Below are 12,896 nucleotides of genomic sequence, written 5' to 3'. Positions count from 1 at the left end.
TTTTCAGTATGTTCTAATAAAAAATGTGTATTGCCATTTAGTCTCATTTCTTTCCTGCACGTTCACAGAAAAAAAAAAAAAGATCACATTATTCATAAAAGTGTATTTATTAGAAAACAAAATGCAACAGAGCGACAACCCAGACACATGACAAGCAGGGGTCTCAGCTGAAACCCTTTGCAGAATCTACTCGAAGGGATTAAAACATTCTCAGGCGGTCTACAGAATCAGGAACAGAATCGTTTTTTTCTCCAAGTACACAGATGCGTTATTGACTTTTTTTTTTTTTTTTTAAACCAAGGTATGTAGCTCAACACGATAGCATTTAGCTAGGCCTGACTGTCCCCGCCACATGAATGAACGCTTGATGTGTCGACGAGTCTCTGAAACATGAGATTATATACAAACATCAGATTTTCCGGGGACCAAAATAATGAACCGTACAAAATGAAAATGCCACTTTTCCAATGTCAAGTGAAATGACGACGGCCTACTTAGGATGTGAAAAAGGCAAAAAAACAACAATCGATTCCAGGTCTGAGACAAAACGTGGATAGAAAAACAAAACAAAACGAATTGATGTTACTCAACGCTGGGACTTCTCCGTCGGTCTCCGTGTTTGCCGCGGTCGTTGCTGGCCTCTCTCGGGTGATGGCTCCTCTCCCTGCTGCGGCTGCGTTTGTGCGAGCGCTGCTCCCCGTCCCGTTCCTTCTCCCTGCTGTGGCTGCCGTCGCGTTTCCGGCTCTTCTCCTCGCCGCCGCCGCCGCCGCTCTTGTGCCGCCTCTCGCGGCTGCGACTGCGGCTCGACTTCTTGGCCTTGCGCTCGTCTCTGTGCCGCTCCCTGTCGTCTTTGTGCCTCCTGTCGTCGCTTTCCCCTTTGCTCTTCCTCTCCCTGCTGGACCTGTCCCTGTCGGCCGGTCGCTCTCGGTGGTGGTCCCGCTCCTTCCGCCTGCTCCTGTCGTCGCCGCCTCCGGCGTCTCGCTCCTTGTCCTTGCGCTCGCCGCGTTTGTCCCGGCTGCCGCTGCGGCTCCGTCGCCGCTCGCGTCGGTCTTGGTGGTTTCGTTCGGCGCTGCGGGATCGCCGCCGCTCCCTGTCCGCCCGCTCCCTGTCGCGCTCCCTGGCGTCCCGCTCCTTCCTCTGGCGCTCGCGCTCCCTCTCCAGCTCGCGGTCGTAGCTGGGGCCGTGGCGCTCGCGCTCGCGGTGGTGACTGCGGCTCCGCGAGCGCTTTGGCGAGCGTCGGGGGGTCGGCGTCCGCCTGGGGGACCTGCGAAGGACGCAGTGTTAATTGTATCCGCCATTTTTTAATTTAGTCTCCGTTTTAGTCAACCTCATCCCGTTTTTATGTCGTCTATTTTTAAAATCTAGCATTTTAGTTTTTAATTTAGTCCAAGAAAACATAATTTAATTTGTCTAGTTTTAGTCAACCAAAACTGTCGACGTTTAAGTCTACTTTTACTCAGGACAATCATTTAACCCAGGGGTGTCCAAACTTTTTCATTTGAGGGCCACGTACAGAAAATCAGAATGACGCAAGGGCCACATAATGTTCTGAAAAGAAATTGTGTTTAGTCCTAAAAATTGTACAAATAATTTATTTGTGCTTTTGCATATTTAGAAAAATCCTACAGTATATAAACCAGAATTTATTTGTAATAAGGCAGTAGGGTTATTATAGTTTTGGAAATTTTCATTTTAGTTACTTTTTATTAGTTTACTTCTTTAAAAAATGCTTAGTTTTACTTTAGTTTGTTAGTTTCAGTATTAGTTAGGTTTTTTTTTTATTGTTTTTTATTATTTTTTATGTGTATTACTTGTGCACAATAATTAAAAAACACCATGAGCAATGTCATCTTTTGGTGCTTTTCTATTGACTGCTGCGAGATGACGTCACTTCTGTTTGACATACTTTCAAACGTCATTATTCCGGTTTATAAAATCATCCCCAAAGGCTCATGCATTAAATTAATTACCAAAGACTACAACGAAGGACATGTTTGCTATAATTATATTTAGTTTTAGTTAGTTTTGTAAACATAAAATGTAGTTTCAGTTAGTTTTTGTTTTTTTAAAAAGCTTTTTTGTTTTTATTTCTGTAACAATATTGTTTTTTTTTTATTTAAATTTTTCCATTAGTTTTAGTGGACTAAAATAACCTTTAATGACATCTGTTTTCCGATACCCTCCCTTCTTACTTTGACCATCACCAGACATTTTTCTTTTGTTTATTTTAGTTGAACTGAGTCAAATGCCATTTTTAGCATATGTTGCGGGCCACTGAATAATGGACGGCGGGCCGCAAATGGCCCCCGGGCCGTAGTTTGGACACCAGTGATTTAACCCCTGTATTTTTTATTTTTTTTGGCAGCAGATTATGTTGAACATTTCGGATCTAAAACTATTTCACATCAAATTTTCTTTCGTCTTTTTGATGAAAACGGTGAAAGATTAGCACAGACAAGATTTTACAAAATCGTATAATTTTCGTCTCGTTTTTGTTCATGGACTCAAATGTCCATAAATTTCAGTGCAGTTTTCATTAAATGAAGTACATTTTTGTCTCGTCTTCATTAGTCGACAAAAATGCATACTGATTCAGTCCCACTTATTGTTTATTAATGCGGGTTTTAGTCTAGTTTTAGTCCGGTGAAAAATGTGTGTTAAAATTATTTTTGTTTCGTTTTTGTTGACGAAATTAACACTAGAAGGATGCTGGCAAAAATGACAATGAAAAAATATTCAAGATCGCTAACAAATGCCATAGTCTCTTGATACTAGTGTTAATTTTATCAGACATTTTGAAATGGAGTCTGTTTTAGTCTAGTTTCAATCACGTTTGTTAGTTTTTAATAAAAAAAATTAGTCAACTTCTTCCAGTTTCAATTTAGTCAACTTTTGACTATAATTAGAGCTGTCAAACAATTATTATTTTTTAATCAGATTAATCAAGTTTTAGAATTTTGATTAATCACAATTAATTGCTTAATTGAAATGATTTTTTCAATCAACTTTTTTGCCAAATTTTGTTAATTCTTTCGGCATTTCGTTTTCGCTAACAAAATTAACACTATTTGATACCATGATTAGCAGTGTTAATTTTTGGCAAGGAATGTAACTTTGTTTTCATTAGTCTTTTGACTAAAATTAATTATAACTAAGTTTTAGTCATATTTAGGTCATCTGATTGTATTTTAGTATTAATCCAAATTTAGTCTACGAAAATAAAGAGCAATTTTAGACAACCAAATTGACAATTTAGTCGGTTTTCCTTCAGCATACATTTAAACTTTTATTCAGAAAATTATAACACGTACTTGTAACTGTACACACAAGACACATTTAACATGACTTTTTTTTTTTTTTCACTGAAACATGACAATATGCTATGTCTTAAAACTTATTTTCCACCTAAATTAATACAAAAACAAAAAAAACAAAAAACTGCCGAATTGCCATATTACAGCTGTGAAATGAATGGAAACGTTTGAACATTAAATAAAGTGTAGCGAACAGTTTCTGAGGTTTTTTTTTTTTCCTCACTCACGACGTTTCATTCCTTCTTCTGATTGGATTTTGTGAATTTTCATCACTATGTTTTTGTTTTAGTCATTGACAAAATTGTAAATTTAGTTGTCATCGTCTTAATTGAATGGCTTCTATTTTGGTTTTTGTTTCATTTTCATCTGAAAAAACATTTTGTGACGAAAAATACGATGACCTTTTTTCATCAGCGAAATTATCAGTGATTGTCAGAAATTTGAAGTAAAAAAACAACAGTTACTCCTGTCCACTAATTCGAAAGTGACGTCCAATTTACCTGGAGCGCCGACGTTCCCCTTGTCGCCCCAGTTCGTCAAAGGCCGCCTCCTCCGCTTGCGGCTCCTTCTGCAGCACCTTCCGAGGTCTGCTCTTCATCTGCTGGTCGATGCTCTTCTGCACGGGCACGGGGATGCGAGGGAACAGGGTGGAGAACCACTCCAGTTTGGTGAGGAAGGAGCGCAGCATCTCGCCCACGGTCATCACGCAGCCTCCGCCCGCCTTCACGTCCAGCTCCTGGAATCAAACGGCGGCGGGGGGGGCGACAAGGAAATCGTTTAACGCGTCGGCAGGCACGTTGCGTCGTCGTTGCATCAACTCAAAAAACAAAAAAAGCAATATGTGATGGCCAAGTACTGAGCCTTCACCTCCGTTCATCTAGCTTAATCTCTCTAATCAAAATGTGTCTGCCTTTACTTTTAAACAGTGCAAGTATCACACAAACGGTCCCCTCCAAAAGTATCGGAACGGCAAGGGAAATTCCTTTCTTTTTGTTGTATACTGGAGACATTTGGGTTTCAGATCAAAAGATGAAAAGTTCCAGCTTTTATTTTATGGTACAACTCGGAACAGAGACTGATGGGTGTTTCGACATACTCAGGTGTTGCCTTTATGATTGATTGCTTCAACGTTAGAAAATGCTTGTTTTTGACTTTGGGTTATATCTTTGAAAACTGCCATTTGCTTTTAAGAAAACACGAGGACCAGTGAGCTGTCCATGGGAGGAAAGCAAACTAGGGCTCAGAGTCTACCACGTCGGATAACTCAACTTTAAAGTCTGTACAGACCTTCTTTTTTTTTCTTTTTTTTTGTGAATGCATGCAGTGGACAGGACGTTAGTGAACTAACAGGTAGCTCCATTTGTTTACTCATGGACTATTGCTATTGTACGGAGCCCCTAAGGTGACATGGTAGAAAAAAAAAAAACAACCTTTGTGTTTCCTTGCAAAACATCTTTGCGTTCCCTCGCAATCTCGCAAAACAACTTTGAGTTTCCTCGCAAAGATTGCGAGAGAACGCAGTTGTTTTGCGAGGGAAAGCAAAGTTGTTTTTTTCGCCTACCATGTCACCTTAGCTGCGCCGTAAACACTTCCGGGTCATCTTCCATGTGACCAAAAGCGACGAGAATGGAACGTTTGTAAACATGAAACAAAGCAGTGGGAAAGCTTTCCCAAAGCGACTAGGATGGAGCATGTATTTTTCCACTGCTTTGTTTACGTCGCTTTTGGTCACATGGAAGATGAACCGGAAGTGTTTACGGCGCAGCTAAGGTGACATGGTAGGCGAGAAAAACAACTTAGCGTTCTCTCGCAAAGAATGCGAGATCGCGAGGGAACACGTTTTTTTTTTTTCTACCATGTTACCTTAGGGGCTCCGTACTATTGTCTCTACATGAATATTAAGACACGGTTACACATGTAATGTAGATTTAACGACGTATGTGTTAACTAAATGGTGGTGTCTACCTGAAATGTTAATCGCTAGTACGCTAATGCTAATCGCTAAATTTTAAAGGCCAATTTTGTTGGTTCTAATCTCATCTAAGCTGTCATGAAGACATTTGTACTCACACAATGAGCATTGGTGATGGCAAAATAGTATAATGCTCATGCACAGACGATAATAACTATTCATTATCTTAAATAACTTAGAATTTATCTTAATTATTGTATCTTCTGTACACGAGCATTGTTAAAGACAAACAAAATTAGCCGATGTGAAACAGCATTTGCAATTAGCATTAGTGCACGACATTAGTTATCGCCGCTCAATTCAACTCCTTTTCAATCTTAGTAGGTTAACAAAAACAATGATAATTTCAAATAATAATAATTTTGGGAAGACGATTATTCGATAGAATAATTGATTTAAAAATCAAGGTATAAATGTAAATAGATTTGTGTGTGCATATATGTTTGTATGTGTATGTACTTATTATGTGCATATGTGCCCACATATGTTCAGTACTTAATGTTTGGGAATTTATTCTATATGTAGGGCTTTATTTTGCTCTTCTTTGCATATATGCAATGAATGAGAACTTTTAACTCGTACCAATATATCTGTGCACTTAAGATAAACATGTTTTGTTTATTTTCTATTGTTTAATTTTTATGTTAGTAAGAACAACTTTAGTATATTATTATGATAGAAGTATTATGGACGAGGGCTAGATAGGTTTTAGTACTTCTTCCTACTCCTTTTTAACATGTAAATTATGATACTGTTGACGAATTCTTTATCTCTTTTTTGTATTTTATACTTGTGGTGAGTTTATATGTCCAATAAAACCAAAAAAATTAAATAAAATAAAAACGACACGATAGTGACAGCCCTAAAGAAAACCATTTTGAAGCTGAGAGAAGATTTGAAATAAATGAAATAAAAGCTACAATTCTGAACTTCTGTCTCATATTCATCATTTGCTCTGAAACTCAAATGTCTTCGGCGTACAACAAAAGCAAAAGGACGTGACCTTGCCGTTCCAAGACTTTTGGAAGGGACTGTAGTTTGGCTCATCTAAGCTGACATCTGTACTCACACAGTGAGCTTTTGGTGATGGCAAAACATGAACAGATTACAGATACACCCCATCTTCCTCACCACAAAAATATTTCGAATTGAGACTTAGATGAGGCGAGTTCCGTAATCTGACTACACTGAGCTCCGTCCTCACTGTGCTAAAAAAAAAATGAGAGAGAGAAAGAAACATGAGCTGCCTCCTCCTTCCCTCTTCAGCATAATGGGAGTCTGGTCGGAGCTTGTGACGTGACAGGCAGGCCACAGTGGAAGCACAGATGTGAGCGCCTCAAATGGTCGTTAAAACTTGGTATGGTAGAGAACAGCCGCTTTGCACTCACACACGCAAACCAACAGTGCTGAGATACACTATCCAATTCACCTGCAGCACAATGGGCATCTAAAGAAAACAAACAGGGGAATTAACCAGTTGTATATGGATTAGGAATTAAGAAAAATATGGCAATACTTCATTTAAGTAGAATGCAAAAAAAAGCAAAAGGAGGCCTGGTTGCACACCTGGAATCAAACACATACACCGCGCACATCATGAGGTGCAGCTGAACAATTTAATGACATCCAATGTAAGAACCGTATCAAATATTTGGACTCTATAAGGATAAAAATGCTTATTTTTGATTGATATCAGAGTTTATTATTGTGTTTTGGATTTTCAGTGGTGAAAAACTGCTAAAATGTTACACTGACAGTAGCTAGGGCTATCATAATAATAATAATAATAATAATCACAATTATTTTGGCAATAATTGAAATCATAATTATTCAAAGGATTATTTTTTGGGAGAAAAAAATGTTTAAGCATTTAAAAATATTAAGACCAATTTAAAAAAAAATAGAAACACTACAATTTTGTAAGTTCCTTTTGGACCAAACTGAATTTATAATATATATTTGAATAATAATAATAATAATAATAATAATAATAATAATAATAATAATAATAATAATAATAATAATAATTATTATTATTATTATTATTTATTTATTTATGTTGGTAAAACTTGAAGTTGGAGTGAAGCTTGTGCACTGTGCAGTAGGACGATCATTTATGTTTTGGTACAAAACAAGAATAAGCATTTAAATAGTTCCTTTTGGACTAAACAGAATTAATAATAATAATAATAATAATAATAATAATTTATTTATTTTGTCAAAAAAATGCAGTTGGAGTGCAGCATGTGCACTGTGCAGTAGGATGATTTTTTTTTGGTACAAAACAAGAAAATGTTGAAACGTAAAATTCTTTGAAACACTATAATTATGCAAGTTCCTTTTGGATGAAACAAAATATAAAATTTGTTATTTTAAAATAAAAAATAAAAAAGTGCAACTGTATAAATTTAAACAACTCAAAAAATGGTATTAATCTTTTAACGATTACGCTGATTTTTTTTTTAATTGTGGAGCGTAACAATTGAAACTGTAATTGAATTTCGATTAATTGCACAGCCCGAGATGCAGCAATCAGTTGGCATTTCAACGATTAATTGCATTATCAATGTGATGCGGGGGTATTGTTGCCACAAGGGGTCGCCATCCTCAAGGCGTTCGCTACATTTGTGACTTTCAGTGTATGTGGCTTTAAAAAAAAAAGGTGTGGCCTGGCCTGAGAGAATGGAGTTGGCTCAGGCTAGTGGGCGCTGTTAACTACCTAACCGTTTTTTTTTTTAAGGTAGTTCTTGGTGTTCAAAAAAAAAAAAAAGTTTGTGAACCACTGTTACATGTAACATTAAAGCATCTGCGTGTGTAGTTTTTTAAGATATCAAAATTACTAATTATGACAGACACTCTTTTTAGGCTTTTTTTTTTTTAATTACAACTTCTGGCAAAACAAAAACAAATAGCAATTTATTGAGATGAACCTATAAAAAGCTCTCGACTAACACATGAGAACATTTTAGTCGAGTTATTCAATTGGATCTCATTCAGATTGTTCAGCTACACCTTTCAAAGTGCCCAGTGAGTGCAATAACATTGCTACACAATAGTGCATCAATACAATCGCCAATTACAGACAAGTCTTTTGTGCAACTAGTCCTGGTCAAATCTTGACAAAAGCATATGGACATGCCTTATAAAAAATAAAATTAAAAAAAGTACACATGACTGGTAAAAGATGTACTCTGCATCAATTTAAGGTACTTACCCTGACAACAACCAGCAGCGTGGAAGTGAGCAAGTAACCTAGCTAGTCAGGTTTAGAGGACAAAACTGCGGATAATTAAGCCAAATGAAGGCAAAGGTGAAAAATCAGCTATGCGCATCACACAGCAGGAGAGGGGGTGGTTGGTCACTTTCAATGCATGGTTTGTACGTGTTTAATGGAGACAAAATAGAAACGGGAAAGTATTACCAGGCGCGACATACCTCCTCATCATCCATGAAGCCGTCATACCAGTCGATTAAATCGGCTGGGGGCTGCGTGTATCTAAATCGGATCCAAGAGAACAACGTCAAAATCAAAAATCGGGCCATCGAGCAGCGATGAGAAAAAAAAAAAAAAAAAGCGTACCGTATGTACATGAAGCCAAGTGCTCGGATGTACGGCGAGTCCGTGTGCGTGATGAGGCCCATCAGCTGTTTGCGCGTCAGCTTGAGCGTAAACAGTTTGTAGAGGAGACAGAAGGCCGTCGACACAATGCCACCCGTGCCGACTCCACGAACCTGGAAGGGATCGAGTCAACGTCAATAGATTGCCACTTATAAGTACTTAGGTTTACAAGTTTGGGATCACTCAACTTTATTTGAGGACTTAAAGACAAAACTTTTATTTCGATTTTCAATGTATCACAACAATCAGAATTTGAAATACCTTAGTGCCTTGACTTAAGGTTCACTAGTTTTGTGACCACAATAATAACTCAACAAAAAGTACCTCAAACCAACCTTCCATATTATACATACAATAAAATGTAACATTTTTAACTCATTTGCTCCCAAAATCGTATAAATATGTTCTATTTAAAAATTTGTAAGTGTCCCAAAGACATATTTATACGTGTTATTTTTATTTTTTTATGCTAGGAGGAAGCTTTGATCCAGCCTCTCAACTGCAAAGAATGGTTGAAGAAATGGTAGTTATTACACAGACGGCCAGCAGATGGCAGTAGAGTATAAGAGATCAACCAGGGCCATGTTGCAACAAGCTGTTTTCCCCACAGTTTTAAACAGATTTGTGTATAACGATAAAACTTAGCTATATTTTAATGCTAATTGCTCCAAAATGGAAAAAAGATATAAATACACTTTTTTTTTGTCCTGATGAAAGAAGAGACTCTAATCTTTCTTTTGGTAGGTTCCATGTTTTTATAGCAATACAACACAATAATCTGTGGGCCTTGCAAAATCAGTCAAAATCCAGTGAAACAGCCGGGAGTGAATGGGATTGCTTCAGTGAAAATGATTGGGAGTGAATGAGTTAATAAGACATAAGCACTAGTACACTCCAGTATTGTACTTCATGAAAAAAACAACTTTTTTTTATTTTTTATTTAACAGCCATTTGAACTGGGAATGCCAATAAGTACCTTGAGGCAAGCAGCCTCGCTAAAATCAAATGTTTACTATCTGCTAATTGCTATGACATCTGCTTTAAAAAAAAAATTAAAATTAAAAAAACATCCAAATGACAGTTTGAATCTTAATAAAGTCAGGTCACTCTTAAACCAAGGCACCACTGCACAGTCTAGACATTATTAATGTGGTTAAAAATAATCACTGCTCAAAACTTTTAACTTGTTTTGCGAAACAATAACTGAACTGTTTATAAGTGGAAGTCTATTCAACTCAATAATAAGATCCTATAATGTGAGTGAGACTAGGGAGAACTACAAGAAGGGTTAAGGATGGGGAAAAGAAAAAGCACGTACTTCTCACTTACCCCTCCGCACATTCCAGTCTGACCGGCAGTCTTTCTGCTTCCTTTCTCCCATGGCTCAACATGAGTCACCTGCATTTGAGGCACAAAGATTAGACAAATTAATTCGGATACTAGTATCGTCTATTTAGTCGACAACTTTATTTTAAAGTCAATAACGATTAGACTTTGGTGCCAACTCGGCCCAAAATTTAGGTACCAGTAGGTGGAAAAACGCTAACGACGTGATGGCCATTTTCTGCCAGATCACTGTTTTGCAAATGCGGTGGCTGAGCTACGTACTAAGTAATAAAAACAACTTGATTTTCATTAAAATTGTTTCTCATGATTCCCCGCCAAATATCTAGTTGGAAAACCTCATCACCTTATTAATTTTTTTTATCAGTTGACACCTGCCTACCTCAAAAGATCATCTAAGTATCATTTAAGATTTAAGAGTTCAGTGAAAATATGGCCTTGATAAGTGGAATATTACTAATTATCATCATACAATTTGGAGATATGAAGACGCTCGACATTACATAATACATTAAGGTTGCTTACTTGGCAACATTATTATTATTTTTTTTTATTAATAGATACTAAAAATATCATTTATTTAAGTACGTTAAATGTATTAATATTGATATCACAATATTCAACAGCCATGGCACATACTGCATGTTTTCCAATACCGTGCAGCACTAGTTTGAAGCACAAGTGATGCTGTTCGAAACGTCACGGTATTAACAAAGTAGACTTTTAGAATCGCTCACCAATTTTGGCCTGTACGAGCTTATTGGTGGATATTTTTAAATCAAGCTTGTCAGCCAATCAGAGAAGTTTTTTTTGTTTTTTTTCTCAAAAGCATTGAAGAGATATGTTGGAAAATATTGTTTTACTATTATTGGCATCATTTGACCAGAATTTCTATAAGTAAAAGCACACAAAAATATTCCCCCCCCAAAACAGGTCAACCCTCCACGAAAAATACTCTCAATTTTGCCGGAAACCACCATCTTTTTATTTTTATCAAACTCTTGGTGATTTGTACTCAAGTTGAAGTGGCCATTGGATTCAGACTCCGCTTTGACTTTTAACAAACTGAATAAATAAATAAATACATACATAAATAGATTTCGTCTTTTATATAAAAAGGTATCAGCTACTGACATTTTAAAAAGCGTGTCATTTCCTTATTACTAAATATCTCACTAACTTTGACGTCATTTTAAAGTGTTTTCCCAGCCATTTCCGATGAAAAACGTTTCTTTAAAACTCGAGCAACTTCCCATACCTACAAAATTTTCGTAAATGCTCATACTAGTGTACGTAAGATTTTTTCCCCCTCTCTATATAATTTCATCATATAAACTAAATTTTGGAAGAACACATCTGTGCCAATAATAATCCTGTAACATTGATACTTGTGTCGTCTATTTTGAGCTAATTCCAACATTTACAACTAAATTCAGATTTTTCTCCCATTTAAAATGTGGATGCTCGACGACAGCAAACACTTAAACCACTTTGTTAGCAATTAGCTTCACGCGTTAGCATAATATTTATATAATTAGGACACGTTGCGTTGTTAAAAAAAATGAACACACGAATATCAAGTCTTTCAAATTCAAATCATGTAATACATAAGAGTCTCGCTCGCACTTCACTTGAGCTATTCGAATCGTAGTAGCTGTTAACGATACGCTAGCCTAGCCTAGCCTAGCCTAGCTAGCTGCGGTTAGCCAACTAGCATGCAGATTAGCATCGACCAACGTTACCTTGAAATAGATTTCGTCTACAACTTCGTGGTACGTCTTGAGTTCGTACAGCTGAACTTTGAAATACGGCGAGGACAGGACATTGGTAAGAATCATCGGATTGAGGTTCATAGTCTTCTCGTTGCCCCACAGGGGCAGTACGTTGCCATGTTTCCCGGACGCAGGCTTGCTCACGGCCTGGCTCCCCATGTTAGCCATGGTGGCTAAATCCCGCGACGCCGAGCTTTTAGAGTACGGTTAGCCTCCTTTCGTTCACAAATCCATCTGCTTTGCTTCAGTCGAATCCCGATTTTTGCCGATTTAGCGTGTTATCGTCGCTAAATCGGTGGCGAATCGACGATAACCACTTCCCGCCGTCGTTGTTGTAGCTACTGTATGGCGCTGCCTATGATGCGAAGTGGAACCGGAACTGGATGGTGGCGGCGAAGTGGTGCAGTGCTGTCTCGCATACGTCAACATGGGACGGTGGAGTACTCGTTTTGGGCTGCATGTCTGCAGGATGCTCTCAAGTTGGATTTAACTTCAATTGGATGTTCTGTAAGTATCATGTCTGTGTAATTTTAACATTAACTTCAATAAGTGCTTTTAAAAATTCCATGTTGACTTGACAACGAAGCAGAGGGGTCACCTGCTGTCTCCCTCGAACGTAACCAATTTTTTATTTTTTTTTACATTTAGATTTATTAATAAACAAAATACATTTCTTGTCACTGAAATGGATTTTACCGCAGCGGTTTTTTTCTTTCTTTCTTTACCTCTCATTTTGTGCATACGTCATAGCGTCATAATACGTGCGCAGTCATGATCCCAACGGTCGTTTTCCATGACTAAAACATTTAGTCATATCTGAAAGCCAGCATGGGTGTTTTAAACACGCCCTTGAGTTTAAAATCGAAAGAAAAAAA

At 37.5% G+C, this 12,896-nt stretch overlaps 1 protein-coding gene across 3 annotated transcripts; it reads right to left on the bottom strand.

The window, feature by feature from the left end:
• Window positions 1–88: 88 nt before the first annotated feature.
• On the bottom strand, window positions 89–12,440 carry prpf38b (pre-mRNA processing factor 38B). 3 transcript variants are annotated; one of them, XM_077513976.1, is made up of 6 exons: window positions 11,992–12,440; window positions 10,235–10,303; window positions 8,867–9,018; window positions 8,722–8,782; window positions 3,815–4,050; window positions 89–1,264 (listed from the first exon to the last, which is right to left on the bottom strand). In XM_077513976.1, exons 1-6 carry the CDS (start codon window positions 12,187–12,189, stop codon window positions 583–585), a joined length of 1,398 nt encoding a protein of 465 aa, XP_077370102.1. In that variant the 5' UTR covers window positions 12,190–12,440; the 3' UTR covers window positions 89–582. The 3 variants fall into 3 exon arrangements, with proteins under 3 accessions (XP_077370102.1, XP_077370110.1, XP_077370119.1); XM_077513984.1 differs by having other exon boundaries at window positions 10,224–10,303; window positions 11,992–12,060; XM_077513993.1 differs by lacking the exons at window positions 8,722–8,782; window positions 8,867–9,018; window positions 10,235–10,303; window positions 11,992–12,440 and adding an exon at window positions 6,675–8,702.
• Window positions 12,441–12,896: the final 456 nt, after the last annotated feature.

The sequence above is a fragment of the Festucalex cinctus genome, chromosome 1 (genome assembly GCF_051991245.1).
Source record: "Festucalex cinctus isolate MCC-2025b chromosome 1, RoL_Fcin_1.0, whole genome shotgun sequence".
NCBI classification, from domain to species: domain Eukaryota; kingdom Metazoa; phylum Chordata; class Actinopteri; order Syngnathiformes; family Syngnathidae; genus Festucalex; species Festucalex cinctus.
This window is presented reverse-complemented; position numbering and strand designations above follow the sequence as displayed.